General features: G+C 31.2%; 1 protein-coding gene across 7 annotated transcripts; it reads right to left on the bottom strand.

Annotated features, from left to right (window-relative positions):
- Positions 1 to 792: 792 nt before the first annotated feature.
- Khc-73 (Kinesin heavy chain 73) lies at positions 793 to 25,210 on the bottom strand. 7 transcript variants are annotated; one of them, XM_076404928.1, is made up of 25 exons: positions 24,774 to 25,210; positions 23,929 to 24,016; positions 22,784 to 22,947; positions 21,608 to 21,762; positions 21,439 to 21,552; positions 20,812 to 21,384; positions 20,238 to 20,751; positions 19,855 to 19,998; positions 19,448 to 19,788; positions 19,261 to 19,395; positions 19,043 to 19,207; positions 18,665 to 18,989; positions 17,930 to 18,601; positions 17,672 to 17,863; positions 17,315 to 17,611; positions 8,783 to 8,925; positions 8,674 to 8,691; positions 8,452 to 8,614; positions 5,834 to 5,908; positions 4,431 to 4,600; positions 4,126 to 4,377; positions 3,767 to 4,067; positions 3,517 to 3,708; positions 3,157 to 3,309; positions 793 to 3,021 (listed from the first exon to the last, which is right to left on the bottom strand). In XM_076404928.1, the coding sequence occupies exons 1-25, from the start codon at positions 24,826 to 24,828 to the stop codon at positions 2,945 to 2,947; spliced, it is 5,478 nt and encodes a 1,825-aa protein (XP_076261043.1). In that variant the 5' UTR covers positions 24,829 to 25,210; the 3' UTR covers positions 793 to 2,944. The 7 variants fall into 7 exon arrangements, with proteins under 7 accessions (XP_076261043.1, XP_076261044.1, XP_076261047.1 ...); XM_076404929.1 differs by having other exon boundaries at positions 19,855 to 19,995; positions 24,774 to 25,208; XM_076404932.1 differs by lacking the exon at positions 5,834 to 5,908.
- Positions 25,211 to 26,153: the final 943 nt, after the last annotated feature.

Genomic DNA, 26,153 nt, shown 5'->3' with positions numbered 1-26,153 from the left:
CGTCGCAGCAAAGATTGACCATAGACTATTACATTTTATTCCATTTATTTTATTACACTATAAGATTCACATATTTAGTGGTCGCCATTTTGCTTATGAAAGTTGTCAAGTGTTATTTTCTGTAGAATGCACGAATTTTGCTATAAGTATTTGAAATATTAACTAAAAACACATTAGCGTCAGATTCATACTTCAATTACAAGTAATTCAAATACTGCCCAACGCTGAGTACGGAGACCTCTAGAATAACATCTGTGATCTGCTGCATTAAAGAGGAAATGACAATTCCGAAGTCTTATTTTGTGTTTTCCTCCTAATGTTTACTATTTTTTCGTAAAATATTCCTTCCAAGATTCGATATGTTTTACCTTTGAGCGGTCCTGAACATTCCCTCGTACTAAAGTAAATTGGACTTCACTTTATCATACTAAGTAAAATCAGATCGTTCAGAATAAAATCGTTCATATCCGGATAGGTTCTAAATAGATCTAAACTATTTCAGAAAAATGTTCGCCAAAAGGATGGCCTTACATTTTAAAATCTTTCTTTAATGTCTTTTAGCTTCCTTTTTATTAACTTAGGATTTAACCTACTACTTAACGTAAGCTTTGGACCACGGCCCTCAGCACTATTCATCTCGAAAAACATTCGGTCATACCGAGCTTGGTTACTGACTCGGATGCCTTTTCTTTGTCGGATTGAATACTCTTTTGTATATGTTTACAACCATGCCTGTAAAATATAGAAATAGTAAACACCAAAAAAAAAAAACAGGTGGTTAACAAAAAAACATTTTCATATTTATATTATGTATTTTGCTTGGTAGGACCACAGCTACAAATAATTATTTATCTCTAAAAACTAGAAAAGTTAAAATAATTTATTAAGGTAAACAACAAAAATATACATGATATATAAAATATTTATATCTATGAAAATTACAATTGCCGCTAAATACAGTTAAAAAATACAACAGAAACCCACATAATGTATTAAACAGTAAGCGTTTTGTTCATAAAGACATATATTAAAGTGTTTTTATTATGATCATTATATACATTTATAAATATACAGATTGAGGACAATGTATCCTTTCTTATTTCTCCCAATTGAACAAATAAAAATTAAATATTTAGATATAGTTTGTGAAATTCATATTTTTTTAAGTAATATGTGGGAAGCAAACTAGTTAAGTACACAAAAACGAAAGCTGCTAACTAATAGACTAAAGTTATTGTTTGTAAATAAAATTATATACGACTAATAAGTTATTGCTATTGTAAAACTCATCTAGTGATTTTCTTTTTCGTTAAAACATTGCTTTTATCAAATACAGGACGATCAGCTTCGACCGTCAAAATATAAGTGTTTAGGTGACACATTTTTGTTTATTATCTTTTATTTATTTTAATACAATAGTCAAACTTTATCTTATACTGCGTCCAAGGTCATATTTTTAAATATTTTTTAATCTAATTAGGAATTCTATATTACATATTGTTAATACCAAAAAATACTTTTTTTTTGTTTTGTGTACAAATAGTATGTTTGGATCTAGAAATAACTATAAATACACATTCAACAAATGCAATTGATATTAAATAGATATAATTCTAATGTTATTGAACTGGACAGAATATTTATTTTAGAATGGACAGGTAAAAAGGTCTAGTTATTATTCTACATGATCTGAGTCAAAAAGGACTAATCAATCTGGACGACTAAACCTTGTGTGAGCAACAATATTAACTTATAAAGGACTAGAAAATATTGCGTCTTGTATATAATTTCACATGGAATGTTATTTTTTCTTATTATGGTGACAAATTACTGCTCAATTTAAATCAGCCATAATTACATTTGTTTGGTGATACAATTGGGCGCAACAGTGAAAAGTATCATTTGACATTGGCTGAATTAAATTTGATATTTATACAGGCTGATAAAACCAAAAGCGTTTAGAAAATTCTTCAGTTGTAGTAATCCAATATATTCTACCATTTTTAATGCTAAACTCGGGCAAGTGTTGGCTTTATTTGTGCATTAATAAAAAAACAATAATCACTAAAGAATAAATACAATTTTCTAAAAGAATTTTCATACGCAAAAATATTTTTATCATCTTGTACAGATAAAAATTGTCAGTAAAAATATAGAATCTACTGAATATATTCTATTCTAAAGACACACAGTTATATTTTAAAATACTTTCTCTGTTGACTACAAAGGTTTTATATATATATATATATATATATATATATATATATATATATATATATATATATATATATATAAGAACCTTGTTTTATTTAATGAATGAATTTGATACCACACGCGTTTAGCTTGGTGTTTTTATGAAGTTGTTTAACTTAAATATCACAGAATAATAAACGCTTAAAATAAGCAACAAAAATCGTATAAAACAAAGAGATACAGACACAACACAGTATTTTAAAATTCTCTCTGAAATGCAATAACTTATATTAATAAATTTGAATATGACTTTTGCTAAAAACATTTTGGGTTTTCTAAGAGAATAGTGCCAAGTACTTTGTAATGGTACTTGTAAGTTTCTAATTTTGAACATTTACTAAATGCATCTTTTTTACGAACTATTTTTTACGAAAAGCAGAGGTAGATATGTGGCCAACATACAACATGGATTATTTCAAAGCGCCTTTACGGGGAAATATAATCAGATGAAAATATTCACACCACTAAAATACTGTTCTAAACCGTGCAGCTGATTCACTTCTCCACACTCTGGATAAATGATTTTTTATATTACATTTAGAAGAATTTGGTGCATAAACTGTTTAGTGCAATTAAACAGCAAAAGTGCAATGGAACTACGAAATGGCAATGGCGGTTATATGCCACGTCATGGACGGCACATGTCGTGGAATTGCAATGAATTATATACGCCAGTATGATATTAATATTTTTATTTTGTTTTTGAATTAATTCGCGTACCAACATTATTCAAACCACTTCCCCTCGATTTGGATCTTGGCAAGGTATCTAAAATAATATACAAATATATGTTAAACAATTAATAGTCCTAGTCTTATTAATAAAACAGTTCACAGAACAAAAAAAAGTTAGTATAAAATAATGATCATGATTATATTTATGTTCAAATATATTATGAATTACCTTTATTTAATACACATTTACTAGTTGCTAATTTATCTTGTCGCATCGCTCTTCCTCTACGGTCCAAAATCAATTTATCAGCACGTACAAACATGCCATGTTTTGGTTTGCATGTAAAGTATTTAACGCCACTGACACTTCCATCGTTTTTTCCTAATGAAAACAAATCAATCGGGTTCAAAACTCTCTTATATTAATGATGGTCCTACAAGCTAGGGTTTTTTAAATTTTAATTTTTTAAAGAAATTTTAATTTTGCGATCTCACCAAAAATTTTTGCTAAAGAAAAACTGTCTGTATTTTTAAAAACATACTAGGTTATATAAAAGACAAACTTTAACTTAAATACCCAATATTATACCTTTAGGGGCATCTAACTCAACACCAATCCATGTTCCTGCAGCAAATTCGGTTTCTCCAATATATGCAATAACACCGGACGAATTATAAGGTCTAATAAGAACACTTTCGCCAATCGCAACCCACTCAGGGACGGGAATGTCAGAAATTTTGTTCAAGTCAATCCGAGACCCACAAGAACTTACTCGGGATTCTAAAAAACATAAATAAATGATCAAAATAAATATGTGTACTCCCACTGTTACTCATACCTTCTAGTGTTGGATTATTCAAGAAATCTATATCACTAGTTAAACTCAAACTCATCAGCTTGTCAACTGAATGATTTGTATGATAAATTTGAGGGAAAGAAGCCCTAGCACTTGAATTTTTAGCAGAAATCTTTTTCCTTCGAACTATCATCTTATTTGGTGACGGGCTAACAATATTATCCGAAGGTGAATTACATTCTGGGCCTTCTGAAGGCAAATTAGAATCACCATTGCCACTCTGAATCATTTCATTAGACATTTCTGTATATACATCATTATCTTCCTCAGGTAATTGTAGTCTCTAATTAAGAAAATAATAACACTGTGATTAACGTTAATATATCCGAAAAACAACTTACACAGTCAACAACAGGTTTTAATTCAACACTAACTGTTTTGTACTCAAGGTCAGGGGTTTCATCAACACTAATACTTTTTAATGACATTGAATCATCACTAGATAAATTTGTAATAGAAACAGCTTGGGAACCATATCCACTTGAACTAGCCGAAGGAGTTCCAGTTTTCGGTGCCAATTCAGTTAATGAATCTAATGTACGAGATGTTGGTAAAAACGCTCTTTTTGTGTTTTTATTAGCTCTTGTATTAAACTAAAATTACTTACATAAGCAACAATAATTATTAGAATTAGTAACATATATACCTGATTGCAAACTTTCTCATCTAAACCATCTTCAGACTGTTCTTCAATGGGCTCATCTGTCAGATAGTCCAAAGAATGTTTCCTCGGTAGTGTTTTAACAGGTTCCTCGTGCAATGTCGTCATTCTTAAACCCAATTTAGAATTGGCAGGAGACGACAAATTTGAAAACACTAAAACAGGAATAAAGATTAAGCTATGCAACTAGTGTTAACAGAGACCAAAAGAAAAAATACCAAATTCGAGATAAACTACAAACGAAAATACCAAAATAAGTATACAAAGTCTGTATAAATGATGGGATTTACACTGTTGATATATTAAAGGTGTAGAAGAAGGCTATGTAAATATTTGATGTATTTTTATTTTCATAATATATAATAAATAATATTAATTTTCGATGTATATGGTTTTGTTGTGAGATAATATAAAAAGATTTGACAAAATGTATAAAATAAATCGCAATAAAAATTAAAATATCCCTTCTGTTACTAGGGCTGTGAATTAACATTAAAGGATTTACAATATACACTATATCGTATGCTATATCAATTATGTCATTAGAATACCACAACGTATGTTTTCCTCAGTCTAGAGATTACAAACTAACAACTTCATGGAAGTTTTGCACGTCTTGATTAATTTTAAAATATGTTGCAAAAAAACAACAGTGTTTGAAATTTACGTTGAATATATTCAAACGTTTTATAGTTCATTAATGGTTAAGAACACCTTGGTCAACTAAAAAGATATAGACTTACTCAACTTAAATCAAACGAAAGCATTATGCAAACACGCTATCGATTTCACTTGATATGCTTGATATTAGTTTTGAAATAAAAGCGGTATTATACAGGTATAAATACGACAAAGAAATTTTGTAACATGGAAATGCGTAAATAGACTGTACAGCAGACGTATTCATAAGGCATAGTCCCTTTCAATTATGACTTACTCGACTCGATGGTACATGGTTGGCTGAAAAGCATTTTTAACAATTATGAACCGAATTCTTGAGTGAATTAAATCGATAGCTTTCCCGATGTGGAATTCAATCAGAAACTTATAATTATGAACAAGTAATTGTTAGGATAGTCTTGACATCACAAAAAAATATTAAAATTTATTCACAATATTCTTTATGTTGAACAACACTGACAAATTCGTAAGTACAAAAGTGACATCAATGGAATAATATCAAAAAATATTTCCATACTTTTCTCCACCACTGAATACTGAAAATACTACCCCATCATTTAAAAAAAAATGCTGCTAAATGATTCACGACACATAGAATTAAAAAAATGAGTTAATGCATGAAAATTTACTATCAACAAAATAACGATCAAACCAAAAAATACTGTAAAAGAAATGTTAAAAACAACGTGTTTATATTACAGACGTACTTTTGGTACTGCTTGTAGGCTGTTGTAATCTTAGGGAATTCAAATTTATGTTCAAATTTAGGAATGTGGGACGGGCTGAAATATTAAAAACATTAGATGTTTTTTATATATAACTTCATTACGTTCCACGGTCCTAGCTACGATGATTTTTACACTTTTAAAATGATACATCGATCATTTTAAAGTCAAAGAGACAAATTCCATACTAACAATAAACAATCATGCATTTGCCAATTGGTACAACTCGAAACGACAATACACACAATATACGATAGCGATACAAAAGTAAAATATTTAATAATTATTGTTCATGATTGATTGAGTAAATCTATCACCGTTGATATTTACCCACTCAATACAATAGACGCAATTATAAAAAAGAAAAAATATTGCCCATAGGAGGATATGTATCAAATACATACTTTTTTAGTTCTTTTAAGTAAACTTCTTTTAGAAAAACTTTATTTCATTATGATCCATATGCAATTAAAATAGCATTATTGTGTACTTGAATGTACTAATCAATAAAATTAATATTTAAAATAGCCTTAAGATCTCTCTGATACATCACATTCGAATGAATATAGTCATTGATGTATATGACTAAACTTTGATATCTTCATCTAATACAACAAAATTTCAATTGAAAAGCAGAACAATAAATGTTGTTTTACTAGAAATTACTCTGTAAATACTCAAGATTTTAATGAATTGGGTTATTTGTAAAATGGCCGACAAAATGATATGAACAGTAAAGTTCAAGAGAAATCGTAAGTGTGAAATTTAATTTCAGCTATTTTCAGTCAATATGGGGACATACTAAAATATAACAACAAATAATCTACAGGATTATTTGGATACTATCTTTATTATATACGTTCTATTCATATATTTTATACTATAATCTTTACGTAGGTTTTAATGTATTGACACATATTGAAAAGGAATATTAATTAAAGATAGTGTCAGAGAAAAAATATATTGTCGGCACTGTTAAATATTTAGTTTAAGAGCACATATTTATTCTCATATAGTTTTACCAATTAAGCTTTTGCTGTATTGATGGAAGACATATTAAATTTTTAATATTCTGGTTATTTACACATTACCTTGTACAAGGAAGGTTTTCTATTTTATCCATCAAGAACTACTACCTTCATTATTCATATGGTAAATACAATAATTCCGTTCAACAATATCAGACTAATGTATATATTAGATGAACAAAAAAGTTCTGTTCTATTTAATGAAATGAAAATATAGTCATCTGTAAATTGCACACATTTTATAAATTATAATAGTTTGGCAAAATTTTTAAAATTATTTACTTTAATATCATATTATCATTAATATCATATAACTAATTACAACTAAATAGATTAGATTAATAGAACTAGGATTGAAGAAGCACTCTAGTAATAAATTAAAGTTAACAAGCTATAAAAATTTTAAAAATTCCAACAATAAGAACCTTGTTTTATTCATTAATAATATAATGTAATATATCAAAAATTTCTTGTTCACCCAATATTTACTACGCATGCTCACAATGCTCGCGATTTTTGGTTAATTTTGACTTAATTAAACTTCATATAGGTTCATACTATTATTTACAGCAGCAAACATGTCTCTGTGACTTCATTACAATCATATGAATGAAGATAAAAGAGAAATAAAAAACCTCATACATAATTAAGTAAGGGACACCTTCATGAAGCACAGCAGCTTTTCTTTTACTTAGTTTATGAAATGACTCATTAAATAAACCAAAAGCCTTATATATAGAGTTGTATGTATATGCCTATCTACATGGGTGACTTATTATCAATTTAAATATGTCCAGGTCAACAATTTCAGGCTTTAATTTTTAGAGAATGATTAAGAACTGTTCACCCTTTCATGTATGTTACTGTTTTATTTCATGCATCCTTGTGCTGTATATATTGTACAAGTGCTTGAAAATAGATTCTATACACTTTTTACAATATATAAGGGCTTTGATTAAACTAAAAACTGCCAAACAAAACATGCTTGGTTTATATTTTTCATCTACGTCTTGTCTACAGACTACAACAGTTTTTGAGTGGCGTGAAATGCAGCAAATGCTCAAAACCTGTCAATTGTTTCAAGCATCTTTCTCTTGATAGAAATTATTTAACGATCAATTTATCCAGCTATGGTTAGCAAACTTAATAGGCAAGCCTCCATTTTACCTGATAGAATGGAGCCTTGTTGTTGCAAAAAAAAATAAATCCATTGTTATTGTTGATTATTTGAGTAATTATCTAAGAGTTCAATTTAGAAATGTTTGTGTTGGTATTAAATACTCTGACCGAACATGACCTTCACATATATATGCTGAAGACCACATTGTACTATATTATACTTAATACAACACACAATGATACGATTACTAAAGCCTATTCAACCCTTTCCCTAGTTAAAATTCTTAAAAATCACATATGGAAAACAAAAATCTACTCCTAAAAGTACCTAAATTTTCCATATCTAAATAATAGAAATAACTAAACCTATAATAGAAATTAGTTTTGTATTAATTTTCATAATGAAGACAATTCCCGAATATCTTATATCCAATAACACATTTAAATACATACCTAGGCCAGTATATGATTTTGGAGGTGTGCTATCTGTCTCCTTTCCACTACTGGAACGAGTTCTCAGTGGAGTTAGTCCATGTAGTTCACTACTTAACTCAGAGACACTCTCTGATCTAGACATGCGCAGAGATTCGGTGCTCAGAGTTTCTAGTCTCATCAGCTGTAAAATAGCATATGGTAGATATACACTCCATATATTAGATAAATGTAAATGCATACCCCCTTATTTTCCAAAGTCTGATGCAGAAAAGTTAATAAGAAATAGTAAGAAAAAGAAAACAAAACCATTAGACAAGTGAGCAAATATAGATACTGTCATGCAAATTACCTGTGAGAAATTTGGAACACTGACAGTTTTTCTCATGAGAGGTTGCCCTTTAGCTTGCAGCAATTCTTTCACAGCAACGCTCTGACGAAGTCTGTCTAAAGTCAAAATACTTTCAACTGCACTCACGCCTCTAGTGTATTTTTCTGTAAATAAATTATTTAATTAAAAAATACTAATAAGTAAAGGATATTCAAAACAGTATTTTGAAAATAAGAATGTTGAATGTGATTAAGCATTATGTAGATTTTCCAATTATGCATAAATAATAAGAAGTTCGGTCTCAACTTTCGTAGAGTCAAGATGTGTTTTTCCCTTCTCGAAAATAATTCTCTAGAAATATAACAAAAAATACATCTGTATTTTATTACCGTCGAATTTTAGTTGACGGTCTCAAAAAGTTCACAGGTACGCATTACGGCAACACGGTCAACCTAAAGTGAACCGAAAACGTGCCGCGAAATAAAGAACGTTCCGCCCTACGACATAAATTCTGCTTCTGCCTATAAAACTACGACAGCGAAACTCTTTTAAAAATATATACAATTATCAAACAAAATGGATCCAACTGCACTTATGAATGAAAATAATTTGTTAAAAGCAACTAATCAGTAATTAAACCAAAAACTGTTGCAGATGCAAGGACTGTCACAAAACATCGAGGAGACACCAACAAAATTAAGACAAAAGTATTTCACCGACGAAGATGAACTAGAACGAGAGGTAGGCAAACAATCCGAATGGACAGAAGTTTTTTTTATAACATCTTTATTAGATACGCTTAGTACAATCTTAATTTACAATTAATTTATTACTACTTTTCCTATGTACTTGGATTAATTAACAAGCAAGACGAGTGCGAGAAAATACATCAGTATGTATTCCTCAATTATAAAATTATAATTATCTATTAATTATTAACTTATAGCTATAGTTTACACTAATCGTACACACTAAATGTTCACACAAGTTCGTATGGTTTTGTTCGTTTCAATCTCCTGACATCCTGCGCGCTGTCCAGCAGTTGTATTGCTTCCACGTTAGTATGATTTAGTAATCTTCTTTCGTGTTTCAAGGCGAAATCCTGCATAACTTCGCAAATCCATTTGATTTCCAGGTCATCGTGCAGTTCTTCATTGGTTACATAGGTTGCGATAGGCATTGGTAATCAATCGAAGAACCTTGTTTTGACAGCGTTGTATCACTAACTGATTTGAATTTTTAGTGCAACCCCATATTTCCACCCCATAGGTCCAAATTGGCTTTATAATTGTATTATTGATCAACCTCTTTGATTTTAGATCAAGTTGAGAGTATCTTCCGACCAACCAGTATAGTTGTTTTATTTTGGTTCTAATGTGTTTTGCTTTTTGTCTAACGTGATGCTTCCAATTTAATCTACCGTCAAGATGCATTCCAAGGTATTTTGCTGATTCTGCTTGATGAATTGGGCATCCATTGAGTGATATAATTAAGTTTTTATTATTTCGCCTTAATGCAAAATTAACGTGGACAGATTTGGAGCTATTAAGTTGAATTTTCCAATCTTCCGTCCATTTGTAGATTTTGTTGACTGCCACTTGCACTTTTTCTATTGCCCTAGGCAGAGATATATCTTTTGCCATAATAACTGTGTCGTCAGCAAAGGTTCCAAGAAGTGTTTCTTTTGTTGTTGGAATGTCAGCAGTGTAGAGCAGATACAGGAGAGGTCCTAAGACGCTACCTTATGGAACTCCAGCCGAGATATTTTTAAATGTCGAGAACGCCATTTCGTGCGATACTCTACATTTTCTTCCGAATAAATATGATTCCAGCAATTGACAATAGTTACGCGGTAACAATTTGCTCATCTTACAGATTAATTCCAAATGCCAAACCCGATCAAAAGCTTGTGAGACATCCAGGAATATTGCAGGGCAGTATTTCTTTTCTTCAAACGCTCTTTCAATAGCCGCAGTTACTCTGTGTACTTGATCGATTGTTGAATGGTGATTTTGAAAACCAAACTGGAAAGCTGGTATTGTTACCAAATGTTTAACACGTTTAAATATCAGTTTCTCAAATAGCTTTGATATTGCAGGTAGTAGCGAAATAGGCCTGTAAGATTCGACTTGTTCTGCAGGTTTGTCAGGTTTTTTGAGCATAATTATTTGTGCAACTTTCAAGCATTCCGGGACATGCTTCAGCCTTAAACAAGCATTAAATATATATGTCAACATGATGATTGCTTTTTGTGGCAGGTGCCTTTTTAGGATTGAGGGTATCAATTTCAGTGGCAACTTCCAGTGGAGAAATTAGATTTAGATCTACATCGGGTTGATAAACAGGAGATGTATCCATGGTAGATTCTATATCATTAAGTCGAAAAATGTTAGCTAAGTATTGTGCGAACAATTCAGCTTTTTCATTGTCGCGTCGAACCCACTCATTTCGATCATTTTTAATTGGCGATACTCGAATAATTGGTCTTTTAAATCTTCGAGTTGCTTTCTATAGCGAATAATCTTTGTCTGCTTGTGGGCTTAATTCACTTAAATACTTTTGAAAGCAATTCTGTTTATATTCTTTGATCTTTTGATTCGTCTGATTACTAATTCTATGAAACGTAGTTTTGTCAGCAGCATTTCTGGTTCTGTGCCATACTCTTCTAGCTTTTCACCTTTCTTTTATCATTTCTCTAATTTCGAAGGTGTAAAGTACTTCATATTCTGATTTCTCTCTTGCTATTGGGGTAGCATCTTTTGCAGCTGACCGAATTTGTTCAGTTATATGTTTGGTTTGTTGCTCAAGATCATCTATAGTTTTAAGTCTTACTTTTAAACTGATTTGTTCCTGCAGTATTAATCTGAATTTGTTTCAGTCAGTATATTTGTTGGTAAGATTAGGCTTTTTTGCTTTTCTTAGGATTATCGCGCCCAGTGTTAACAATACTGGAGTGTAATCAGATGTTAGATCGCACAAGCTTTCTGTACTAATTTGATTTAATGAGATGTCTTTTGTAATGTAGAAATCCAGCAGGTCTGGGACTTTATTACTGTCTGTGGGCCAGTAAGTGGGTTCGCGCCCTGAATGATAATTACAATTTGTAAGGTTAATGGCTTTGGGTAATTCGTTTCCTTTTCCAGGTGTTATTATTCGTGAACCCCAAGCTGTATGTTTAACATTAAAGTCTCCACCAATAATAAATCGTCGGCGGAATTTTGAAAACATATCTTTATATTGTTGTTGTGTCATTTTATGTTTTGGTGGACAATATATAGCGCCAATATTTATTTCAGCCCCGTTTCTTTCGATACTAATTATCGTAGCTTGTATTTCTTCATTTTTAATCTCTTCTTGTTCGAAATGTTGTATATTTTGTTTAATTATTAAAACCGTTCCGCCTCGAGCCCGTTCACTGAGGTGTAGTGTCCAGTAAACATCATAACTCCATATTTTAATGTAGTTTTTTTTAGAAAAATGTGTTTCCGATATGGGAGCTATATCTATGTTATTTGTTTTTAAGAATAATTCTAGTTCCCGGACTCTTTGATTTAGTCCGTTTGCGTTCCAACTTATAATTCTTAAAAACGAATTACTCATTTTGGTTTCTCTTTAGCTTGTTTTAGGTAGTTTTCCCCAATCCGGATTTCTCCAATTTTTTCCCTGTCTGCTAACTGACTGAATTTCTGTCTCATTTCAGTCTGGAATTCTTTGAGCAATTTTATCATGTCGACGATAGTTGGCTCGTTGGCCGCAGCTTTCTGCGGTTTCGTATCAATTTGTTTATCATTTGATATTTTGGCGTTTATATTTTTGACCGATGGTCTTACGGTTTCATGGTTTTTTTTATTTTCAACGGTAGATGTTGTTTCAGAATTTTTGGCTTTGTCAATTTGTCTTAAGCGTTGTGCTGCTGTAATTTCCTCTGGCTGGAGTTCTTTTTTTTTATATATACTGCACATACTTTATAATTGTCAGGGTGACCTTTTTCATTGCACAACACGCATGTCGCTACACTATTGCGTTGTTTTCTGCACTGAGTTGGGTGATGTTTACCGACACATTTCACACATCTTGGTTCCCTACTGCAAAAATTTTTAGTGTGTCCAAGATTTTGACAGTTTGTGCATTGTGGTATATTATTATTTTTCTTCGAAGGTTCCACTTTTATCCTACAGTCTAGTAAATAATTAATGTCGTATATATTTTTATTATTTTCGTTTTGTGTTATGTCTACGCAGAACAACGGAAAAGTTTTAATTTGTTTTTCGCCATTTACATTAGTTGTCTTTTTCGCTATAGGAGTGACGGTCACTACTTCGTGCCCGCAAGCCCGTAATTCCGATTTAATATCGTCCTGATTTGTTGTGTACGGTAATCCTCTAATGACTACTCTATACCACTTATCACTTTTTAACTGATAAGTGTGATATTAGAGTTTATTGAATGAATTGTTTTTCTTTTTTACATTTCCGTTTCATTGCTAAGGGTTACGTTAATATCATCGTTAGACAAAGCTTTAAACTGCACTTGGTGGCTACTCCCTTTATTTGTGATCTAAATAAATTAAAATTGCCAACATTGCTTACCTTGATCGGAGGGGACAAAGGGATTTTGTCTTCTTGCTTCTTTTTTTCAATATTTATAACACTTTTTGCGATTGACGAAGGCGTCATCTCAGACTTCTTCCTCTTTTTATCCTTCTTGTTTGTTACTTCAGTCCAGTCAGACTGTTCCCCTACCTCTAATGCTAGTTCATCTTCATCAGTGTAGTAATCTTCTGCATAATTAGTATGCCTTTTTGGTGTATCTTGCGTGTAACCTTGCAGTTGGAAACGGATAGCAGCCATATCCTTAGATAATTGCAACAGTTGTTGGTTCAGGCGCTCATTATTCGTTCTTAATTCTTTGTTTTCTTTCAATAATATATTCAAATCCATGTTGTTGTCCATCATGTTGTACTGTTATAATTAAATGTTTTTTTTCACTAACTTTCACTTTTTCCCCTTTTTGGAAAACGTAGAACGTCTTTTGTTTGAGAGACCGTATTTCCTTCACTTCGGGTTGGCCGTTTCACCGTATCCCGTAACTGGGAGTTCTTTGAAACCGTTAACCGAAGTTGACCGTAAAAAATATATAAATGTATTTTTATTTGATATTTACGGAGACTCGTTTTCGGGAATGAAAAAACACGTCTTGACTCTATGAAGGTCGGAACCGAACTATATGGACAGAAGTGAAGATTAGAAAGAGGAAGTAATCCGAGATGCCATCTTCCCCGCTGGTAAGAAAATATCAAGCAAATGCCGTAAAGAACATAAAAAAGAGAAGATAGAACACAGATAAAAGGAGTAGCCACTAACCGAGTATAGTTCAGAGCTCTGTCAAATAATGACGTCAACGTTACTTTTACAAACAAAATCGATTATAGAAGTATAAAGAAGCATCTGATCCAAATGAAACATAATAAAGAGACGACGGATAATCAATTCAATAAACTCGAATTCCATATATATCAATTAAAAGTTGATAAGTGGTACAGAGTAGTTTTTAGGGGACTACCGTCAACAAGTCAGGATGATATTAAATGTGAACTAGGAAGCTCACAGACATAAAATCACAACTGCTGCGCCTATAGTCAGAAAATCGTTAAACGCAAAGACGAAAAACTTGTTAAGGCCTTCCCGTTGTTTTACGCCGATTTGGAACAAAATGAGAATAAAAAAACGATTTATGATGTAAAATACCTAATAGATTGTAAAATAAAAGTAGAACCCCTGAAGAAAAATGGTAGTATTCCCCAATGCACAAACCACCAACAGCTTGGACATACTAAAAATTTCTGCAGTAGGGAACCTAGATGCGTGAAGTGTGCTGGTAAACGTCACACAAGTCAATGTAGAAAGCAGCGCAATAACGTAGCAACATGTGCATTATGCAATGAAAAAGGACACCCTGCCAGTTATAAAGGGTGTGTAGTGTACCACGGGAAAATAAAAGAACTTCAGCCAAATAAAATTACAGCTGTACAACGATTAAGATAACTCGACAAAGCTCAAAACGCAAATTGCACAGTGAATTTCAGATTGAAATGCAACACAATTTCAGTCATTTAGCAGAGTAGAGAAATTTTAAAAATCCCAAAACATGTTAAAAAAAACAGAAATGAGTAATTCGTTCTTAAGAATTATAATATGGAACGCAAATGGGCTAAATCAGCGAATCCGGGAACTAGAACTATTTCTGAGAACAAATAACATAGATATAGCTCTCATATTGGAGACTCAATATTCTAAAAAAAACTACATTAAAATACGGGGTTATGATACATACTGGAAAGTACACCCGTGCTCTAGGCGGAACAGTTCTAAAAGAAAACGAATTACTCGCATCAATAAATATTACTAATTGTAACTATCATTCAGGGTGTGAACCCACTTACTGGCCCACCGACAATAACAAAGTGCCAGACCTACTGGACTTTCACATTGTTAACACTAGGCGCGAAAATTCTGAAAAAAGAAGCCTAATCTTACTAACAAAGTTACTAACTGATACACGTTTAGACTGATAATGCAGGAACAAATTAGTTTAAACGTAAGACTCAAAACTATAGACGATCTTGGGCTGCAAACCCAAATTATAATTGAAGAAATTCGAGATTAGGGAATTGATAAAAGAAAGACGAAAAGCTAGCAGAGTATGGCACAGAACCAGGAATGCTGTGGACAAAACAATATTTAACAGAGTTAATAATCAGACAAATCCAAAGATTAAAGAATATAAACCGAGCTGCTTCGAAAAATATGTAAGTGAATTAAGTCCGGAAGCAGACAAAGATGACTAGCTATGGAAAGCAACTCGGAGATTTATAATACCAATTATTAAAGTACCGCCTATTAAAAATTATCAAAATGAATTACTTGCAAAACATTTAGCTAATGTATTCGAACCGAATGATATAGAATCTACAATTTATTGTAGATACTGTTTATAAAGCCGATGTAGCTGTAAATCTGATTTCTCCAATGGAAGTTGCCACAGAAACTGACAACCTCAATCCTAAAAAGGCTCCTGGAATTGATGACAATTCATCTGAGCTATTAAAAGAGCTGCCACGAAAAGCAATAATCATGTTAACATATATATTCAATGCCTGTTTGAGACTGAACCATGTTCCGGAAGGTTGCTCGAATAATTGTGCTTAAAAAACCTGACAAACCAGCAGAACAAGTTGAATCTTATAGGCCTATTTCGCTGCTTCCTGCGATATCAAAATTATTTGAAAAACTGCCGTTAAAACGTATTATACCATTTATAGAAATACCAGATTTCCAGTTTGGATTTCGAAATCACCACTCGACTATCGACCAAGTGCAGAATAACTGCGGTTGTTGAAAAGGCATTCGAAGAAAAGAAATACTGCCTTGCAATATTCCTGGGCGCCTCACAAGCTTTTGATCGGGTACATGCATTTGGGATTAATATACAAAATAAGCAAATTGCTACCGCGAAATTACTGTCTACTGCTGAAATCATATCTTTTCGAAAGAAAATTTAGAGTATCTCATGAAGGGGCATTCTCAACAGTTAAACATATTTCGGTTGGAGTTTCACAGGGTAGTATCTTGAGACCACTCCTATGCCTGTATTATACTGCTTATATCCCAACAACAAAAGAAACAGTACTTGGAACATTTGACGTCGACACAGTTATCATGTTAAAAGATGTATGTCTATCTAAGGCCGTAGAAAAAGTACAAGTAGCAGTGAATAGAATCTACAAATGGATTAGGGACTGGAAAATACAACTTAATAGCTCCAAATCTGTTCATGTTAATTTTGCATTGCAGCGAAATGACAAAAACCTAATTATATTATTATTAATTAATTATATTATAATCAGCAAAACACCTCGGAATCTATCTGGATGGTAGGTTAAACTCGAAACATCACGTTAGACGAAAATCAGAGTAAATTAGACTCAAAATCAAGCAACTGTACTGGTTAGTCGGAAGATACTCTCAACTTGACCTAAAATCAAAGAGATTGGTTTATCGGTCAATTATAAAGCCAATTTGGACCTATGGGGTGCAAATATTGGGTTGCACTAAGAGATCAAATCAACTAGTAATCCAACGTACCGAAAACAAAGTTCTACGATAAATTATCAGTGCTTATCACTATGTAACCAACGAAGAGTTGCACCATGACCTCGAAAGAAAATAGGTACACGAAGTGATCCAAGATTTCGCCTTAAAACATGAAATAAGGTCGCTAAATTACAGCAACGTGGAAGCAATACAGTGTATTCCTAACTTTAGCATAAGTTGATTAGTTTTATTTTAATTTGGGAAATACATACTGATTAGTATTATGATGATGAGTATTAATCCTGTACTCGCCTTGCTTGTGTAATAAGGCAAGTACAACAGAGCATTAGTAATAAATTAATTTATAAATTAAGATTGTATTATAAACATATATAATGTAAGATGTAATTAATAAAAAAATAAATAATAAGAAAAAAATGCGACTAAAGTATATTCATACCTATATATGTTTCGCCATCGCATAACGACGTGTTGTTATCACCAGAAGCCGCTAGCTGAGCCAAACTTTCTCTATCTTCCAATTCCTCGCTAGCTTTAGGTACATTAGATACAACCAAATATGTAACACCACAGGTAGTTATGTCATCGTTTCTGACGATTTTTTTCTTTAAACGTTCGGCAAAGCTCTGTTTTTTATATACATTTATTGCTAATCGTTTACGAAGAACCAAATCCATTGGAGCAGGATGAGATAATCTTACAGTTACACGTAAGATCATGTAAACTCGTTCATTAGCTAAAGTTTAAAAAAATATATAATTAGAAAAAGAACAAAAAATAGGTTCAAAAATTTAACCTTCAGTCACTTTATTCAAATGTGGACTATCATGAATTGAAGAATCCCATGATGCTACTGCACATACATCCTTTTCCTGGTGTGTAAGAATTTTTAGCTCATAAAACTGTCTTCCATCTTCTTTTGAAAGAATTGAATTAAGACCTGTTACTGTAACTTCTTCCCCAGATGTGTGAGTGGAAAAGTCATCAGCTAAAAAACAATATGTTGGTACTATAAAATTATTCTGTATTATAAATTATTTCTAAAAATAATTACCATTGAGGTCCAAAAATAAAACTGGTATATGACATTCCATTCCAGGTGGAGGTATCCATTTAGCTGGAGCACCAGGTATGCCAGTTCCAGGCTGAGGAACAAAAACTGCATTAGTTTCCTCTGTCAAATTAACAAGTTGTTCCATCAAACTTTTCTCTCTTTCAAGATCCTGCTCAGTTTTAATATCTTTTTCGGTCACATTTTGTAGTTGAGAATGAAGATAAAGTTTGCGTTTCTGTAAGGCGTCATTCCACTTCTCCCTCAGAATTCTTAAATCTTCTTCTTGATAAGAGTCTAAAGCCTTTTGTAACTTGTTACGAACTATGACACCTCCTACTTCAATCTTAATGATTTGTTGGCAGATAATCGGTAAAGTTCCAGAATTTTGAACTGGTTTAACTCTAACTTCTATACGTCTTTGTTGTCCCTGTCTAAGTTGGTATATGCCGCCTGTCAACATATCATTCCTCACTAATACTTCAACTGGAGCATATTCTCCCATATCATTTAGCTCTTGTATATCAACCCAAACCTCTATTTTTCTAGTCAATTCTGACCACCTATCAAGAAGAGAACGAGCAGTAGCCAGCTGCTGTTCCACTTCCCATCCAGGTTTATATTTTGAAAATCCTGCACTTCTATTTCCCCATACTTCTATTGACAATGCACCTTCTAGAAACAAAATTTGAATCATTTAGCATAATAAAAGACACTTCACAAATTATGTTAACTAACCAGCACAATGTTCAATAAATTCTTCTGATAAAGTAACTGTAAAAGTTCTGCAATCATCAAACTTGGCAGTTGTAGAATGTTTTTGGTTATTTTCGCTCGTATTTTTATCAGGAACTACTATCAAATCATGATTCCAAAAGGTATACTGACAAAATACAAAGTGCGATAGAGAAAGTGGCAACCCAGTGGCTTGTTTGATATGAATTTTACAAGTAACGGTTGAACTTGTAGCTTCTTCTTCTTGACTACAATCAGAAGAATTGTCAGATGATGCTTCACATATTCGGTCTTGTGGTAGAGTTCCATCAATTTTGCTTATTTCCACCTAAAATAGTATTGATTAAAACATCACGATTCAAAATGTTTGAATAACTATACCTGTAACCTTCCAGCAACCTCTCCTTGTTGACTTATAATTGGAGTATGGTAATCTAAAGCGACATCATGAAAAAGAACTTCTAAAAATATATTTGCCACACCAATGAGATTATGATTTTCTTGAGACTCAAAAAATGGGTCAGCAACATTGGCATCATCACCATCCTAGAAAATAATCATTTTAAAACGAGCTAATTTATAAGTCGCACGGTTTTTACATTATCATCTCGGGTCATTTGCTCAAACAATTCTCGCATATCAATAATTTTATTTTCTAATTTTTCCATAGACCAAACCTTACTAGAATTACCCCGTTTGACTAAAATTGCTGGTTCACTCACAAACGCTCCTTTCTACAGAAAAATCAATAAAACAAGAGTTATTTATTGTAAAAAATAATAATACCCTTCGATTTGGACTTAAATTGGCAGGAGGTATTTGAAGTGTAACACTAAATTTTGTTTGTGTTCCTATTTCTTCAGACAAAATGTTAGCTTCTTGAACCAAAGAATTTGCTCTTAATATATCTTCCTTTAATTGACCAATACTTCGTCGAAACATTTCATCTCGTTCTTGAGCCCATTTTTCAACTCTCATTTGTGTAGTGGGAGTGCATGGTGTTGTCTTACCAAGGCCGATTCTTAAAGGATCATATGAATATGGAGGATACGGAGTTGAAGGTGACACCATGTTACGAAGTTGCTGAAATTGCCTCTCATACTCCATCCTTTGTTTTTCCAAAGCAACTGGAATCATTCAAAATATATTTGCATTTTAAGCAAATAAATAATATACGTATACAAAACATATACCTTGCTTATCTTCTTCATGTTGCTTTTCTAAACGTGCTATGGCTGCTTGAATTGGATCGTTACTTAATTCATTGGACATTAATTCGTCTCTGGCAAAGTTATAATCTATATTTTGAGCCGGTGTTTGAGGTTCAGAAGTCGCTGCTTAAATAAATGGGTAATTAATTGAAAGGTCATAGAGCTATTTACATTTGTCCATTAAACCCGCAAACTGAACAAAATGTATATTGCTAATGTATTTGATTATTTCACTTTAATTATATAACTTTAGAGATATTTTAGTAAGTTATATACACTTTAGAAAAAGATATTATAAATAAAGAAGCAAAGAAGTTAAATTAAAAGAAATAATAAACAATACGAAAATAACAGAATATACTTACAAATTGATCTAGGACAGTTAACACGGAAATAATGGTGGTTTCCCCAAACAATTCTGTCGCCATGTCTCAATTGTGTTTTTTGGGTGACTTGTGAACCATTAACGCAAGACCTGGCATTTGCAAGGGGTTCAAGAAATAAACCATTTTCCTCTATGGTTATAATGCAGTGTTCTGGTTGAATACCAAGTCCAGACAACTGTATATCTGGTTCAAAATCACATCCAGTAGTTCTTTGACCAACAACAGTACGATCTTTTAGATAATACACCAATAGTTCATTTAAATATGGGTCTGCGTTTAAATTAACAAGGTAATACTTATTCTTTTCAACTTTAATGCCAGAATCTTGAATGCTTATGCCCATTTTTTCTAAAGCTTGTTGTCGCTCGTTCTGTATCCTTTCGGTTTTAATGAGTTTCTCTTCCCAAGTTTGTGAGACTTCTTTATACAATTTTTCACTTTCACTTAATTTCTCATGGATATTTACCCTTTGATTGTCACCCACTGGAGAACCCTATAAACAAATATGAATGTAAAAATACATTCTATTAAAATACTGTAACAAATCAGTTACCGTAGCATGTTTTAACATTTCCTTTAAAGCTTCGACTTCGGCACGAAGTTCTCTAATAATTCTTGCATTTGGATCTTCATTAACAACAGCATGATTAACAATCCTTTTGGCTCTATCGGCATAACGTAACGTGGATAAAGTTTCTTCATAATTATCTGCTGCCGGTGACAATGTCGCAACCATAACAGTCTTACTATTACCACCCAAATTATCTTTAAGCAACCATGTTAAAACTGAATCTCGATACGGTACAAATTTATCCTTTTGTTTGCCGGAAGATTGGTCAGCTAATTTAGATATAACCAGTCCCAGAGTTGTCAATGACTTATTGATGTTGGAGCCTTCTTTCAGACGTTCTCCAACAGCACCAGTTTTGACGGCTCTCTCTGATCCAGCTAAATCAACCAGTGACATTCGACTGACCTTTTCGCCTGTCACACCACTCTTAGTATCCGTCAAAGTTTGAGTTAAGATGACTGTGAATACAGCATGAGATCTTGAAGATTCGCTATTCATATTAGTGGCTGCTACTGTCCTAGATTTGTTTCCTTCTGCCATCAAATTATCAATGTCCTAAAATAGTTATACTTATAAAAATACTCTTGCAATACTTATTATTTATCACACCATAAATGAAGTAACTGCTAGTTGTGACAATCCATCGACATAAGGGCCTAAAACGTTATGTTCTCGTACTTTCAACGACTGCCTATTGGTTTGGGGGTCTAATAGATCATGTACCTATCAAAAAACAAAAATATGGAATTGAAGCTTTGGTAAAATAAACAAAGTTTACCTTTTCATTGTAGATTTCCATATAGCTCACTTCAACTTTATAAGATAATTCTGAATTTTGCTTTTCTGCTATTAGGCCAAATAGTGTGTCACATAACCTTGGAATAATGCCTTTATTATCTTGAGATCCCATCATTGTGTAGGATTTACCTGATCCTATTTATGAAAATTAAAACAATTAACGTTAAAGTTGGGGGGTAAACTATATGTAATTGAATTTTTATAAATCCTAAAAAAGTATTGTTAGTTCATAATAGGCCTTCATAATATTGGGGAATAATTGGGTCTATTTAAGAAAAAATTGTAGATTTTTAGAGAAATGCTCGTTTGTACACATTTTTATATGTGGTGGTACTGCATGTCTAATGTATGTATCGGGCGATAATTTATTAAGAAAATTAGAAATTGCAATTTTTATTTGAACGGCCTCCACAAAAAAAAAGAATCTAATTATATCAGAAATTTCCCTTTTTATTGATGAATCACCAGTGTAAACATTTGTCTTTTCTTTATTTCCCTAAATATCGATCGAAATTATACTAGTTGCGTGTTCATTACTTCTGAGTCACACCCATCATATATGGCAAAGTAGAAGTTATAAAAAAATTGTCGTCTTCCATATTAAATTGCTACCAAAAGTTAGGAAAATAAGTATTTATACAAACTACAAATAACATTACATGGCGTACAATATAGTTATTTGGTAGCATAGCAATTCCTCTGACAAATTTAGGATTTAGAGATGATAAATTATTTTTTCATTGAAGTTGTATAGTTATATGGCTGGAACTGATTATATCTTAGTAGCTATATAACATTATTTTTCTATTGGTGACCATCACGATAAGAAGAAAAAACAAAAGTATTTTGTCTCTATCTAGGATAAAATATATATATATATATATATATATATATATATATATATATATATATATATATATATATATATATATATATATATATAGCTTATCTGACTATTTTATAAAATTTTATCACCTCAGCTATTATTCACTCAGTTAAATAATCAGATAAACCTAAATGATAAAGTAATACCAAAATAATTTATAACCCACAATTCTATTTCTGAGAATTCCTATACCAAAAATACAATAAAACAACTTTCTTTTAAGATCTATAACTTTACAGATATTTCAAAATAAAATGTTTATGATCTTACCTGTTTGACCGTATGCAAAGATACACGCATTGTATCCCTGGAAAGCATTGTCAAGTATATCTCGACCTAAGGAGTCAAAAACAACCTCTTGTGATGCAAAATCACTGCGAAGAGGATCGACTGAACAAAAACAATGATCAAATGCGAAGGTCTTCGATTGTTTCCTATAAAAATAAACTAACTTTAAGAATGTATTTAAGAATATTACCCCTATATTTTTATATATATACGTAATATACATTTAAAATGAAAGAATCAATCAATAAGAGTTCCTAATAATAAAACATTTGAATTAAATATGAACAACGTTTCTAGAAGGGCCGTATATATTACCATTCCAATCAATGTAAATAAATCAAGAACCGGACATGTGTGAATAATTCAATATACTGATATTTGTATTTGCAAATATTACATTTCCTTGTTTTTTGGCTAGGAAGGATTTTACAAGCTACCACTATAGAACTAATAATTTAAAAATATGTAAAAAATGTCATGCTAAACAATCATCTTAAAAGTCGAATTAATTTAAGAAGCTAAAACCCAAAAATATCTACACAACCGTCTAAAAATATATTAAATATCAATGCTGGAGGCGCTAGAGGAATATAAAGATAACAGACATTTTGGTTTGGTTGTAACTCATATATATTATATATGTTCATAACAAAACATATATTTTCATAAATACTTTAAACACTAATACATAAGTGAAAGTGGAAGATATCTATAATAGTGTAGTAATAAGTAAAATTTAACAACAAATTACGTATGCAACATAGACAGTATTATACTACTAAAATATAAGACTGTTGATTCAAATAGTAATAATATATTCGGAAACGTCACGGTTATGTGATTTTTTTCACTATATTTTCACTTTTATCCGATTTGGTTAAGCAAATCCATTAAAAAACTTTGCTTACTGTAAAAACACATTTTAAGTATGTATTAGTAATTTATAAAATTATATATTATATATAATATAAAAAATAAGTTAATTCGAATTTAAAAAATTATATATTAAAGAAAAAATAGGCCAGCGCTAAATAACATCAAGTGGAATTAAAGACCAAAATTATCAGGCGCTAATGATGACAGAATCTAATCTATTTAACACTTAGTTTACACATTTTATTACTTACCTCTCAACCTTATCTATAGTTGCAGGTTGATGAAGGATGGTTTGCTGTTTATCCATTTCCACAACACATTGCGTACCCAATTCTAATTCTAAAATATTAAATAAACAAGAACAGTTCTATAAAATAACAAAGTCATATAATAAAATAATGTACCTCAACATGTATATGTAAAAATATAAGTTAATAAAAACGGCAATACATTTGATAATCTCAATAATTATTAATAAAATAATGTAAAAATAATTGTTTACATCAACTGCCTATAAAAGTATATCAATTTGTTTAATACAATTGGTAATTATTGCTTGTTATAAATTATAAATATTAAAATTAAAACCGGAATATATAAATGACATTTATACACAGATAATTCCAAAGCAGTTGATTTGGATACTATTTAAAATTTCAATAAGTTGCATAGAACATGAAAATTGTTTAAGTAAAATTTTAAACCATATTGTTTTCAAATATTGAATGCAATTTAAGGTTAGATATTTGCATTAAATAAAGACCTTTGTTTTCACATTTTCCTATGATGGTCTGCTCAGATTTATAATGAGAACATTTTATTATCATATAGTAAACAATAATAGGTGAAATTTATACCTCTAGATATTTTATCTATATAGTAATCGGCATTTAGGTAAATACATTACTAAACATTTTTTTTGCAAATATCATCTGGTGTCGCAATGTCAATAAAAAACAGTACGTATATATTAATTAATTTTATTTCCCTCTAGTTCTTTTATAAAATTGAATGACAATGCCGACAAATTTTAATTTCATTCCTTTTAAGAATGTGCAGTTGATCTTATTCAAGTATTTTACTAATGTTACCTTACCTCTTCGATTAAAAGGACGGAGCCTTACAGCGACTTTTATTTTGTCCGTGGACATGTTGCCAAATAATTCTTAAATTAAATAATAAAATATTTCATTTATACACTATTATCACACTTTCTTTGTATATTTATTTATGATACTATCCATTTTCAAACATAGTAAGTCACAAGATAGCACTTATCACAACACGTAAACTGACTGATACTTTCGCCATGTTCGACAGAACGCAATATTGGACATTGCGCTGTATGAATACACTTTATTCACAGACTGCGCAAAATTTTACTACATGTGGTATATTTTCCAATTATATTGTGAAAAGGGAGGAATTTGTAAGAATTTCTTCTGTCACACATTCCTCAACTAGCTAATATAGACTATTCATCGCTAGATGTCACCACTATGGTTCTCAATTCTGGCGAATGTGCCAGTCTACTATGATATCTTGAATTAATATTTCAATTTAATTCCTTAATATTTGACAAAAACCTTACTTTTAACCTTACTTTATGTGACAAATACACCAGGTCTTAACTTAATGTTGGCATTTTGTAATCTAAAATGTAATCTAGTCTCGAGTATTGCGAAATAAAAAACTGATAAGATGTTTTTAATTGCGATTAATTCTCTTAATTTCTTAATTTAGTTTCCGTCCGCGTAAAAATAGAAAAATATAATCTATATACTAAGAAAATAAAACTTTAAGATATATTGTGATTCATTTTCTATATTTATATTTCAATTAACATATTGAAAGGTTGGTTCTTTAAGTGACTAATTCCGGTTTTCAAATAAGTGAGATCATCATGAATATTTTTGTCGCCTCTAAGAAACGTTAAAATAGAAAAAAAACTGAGCTTAAATTAGTAAAATGTATTTTTCTATAACAAATGAACACCACATAAATACATAATATTAGCAATTCACTTTGTGGTTATTCCATTTAGTAAATATTTTATCATAACAGCAAAAAAAATAATATTATCAATCATTATGACCAAAATATGTTTTTATCATGTCGTATGTTAAAGCATGAATCAATGTATGATAATGTATAATAAGGAAAGTATATTAGTGTACATATTTGATTTTTTCAAATGGTTGTACTATTACGGATATGACAAAGTAAAAATTACAAATATGTGACTCAACTGGGTTTGTAAGAAACCAGATAATATATAGAAACCTCGATTAACCAATTCATATTATTGGTTATACGATGATGATTAAATAGATGTTATTATAATGTCTATGTTGTATATTAATATTTGGAATATAGCTATGACTGTTTTAATACTAAGTGCGTGGCACGTTTTTAACGTTTAAATATGAACTTTAATAAGTTTTCCAACGATAATAACATTTTTTTTCAAAATTAT

Source organism: Rhynchophorus ferrugineus, unplaced genomic scaffold (genome assembly GCF_030347505.1).
Source record: "Rhynchophorus ferrugineus isolate W39M unplaced genomic scaffold, kcgeb_rfMv2 rfM5, whole genome shotgun sequence".
NCBI classification, from domain to species: domain Eukaryota; kingdom Metazoa; phylum Arthropoda; class Insecta; order Coleoptera; family Curculionidae; genus Rhynchophorus; species Rhynchophorus ferrugineus.
This window is presented reverse-complemented; position numbering and strand designations above follow the sequence as displayed.

Excerpts from the sequence above, each read along its gene's own strand:
- Khc-73 (XM_076404928.1), bottom strand. The coding sequence starts at position 24,828 with ATGTCCACGGACAAAATAAAAGTCGCTGTAAGGCTCCGTCCTTTTAAT. Across the intron at positions 5,909-8,451 it reads AAAATCATATACTGGCCTAG|CCCGTCCCACATTCCTAAAT; the intron begins GTATGTATTTAA and ends TTAATATTTCAG. Across the intron at positions 3,310-3,516 it reads TGAGTTAGATGCCCCTAAAG|GAAAAAACGATGGAAGTGTC; the intron begins GTATAATATTGG and ends TGTTTTCATTAG.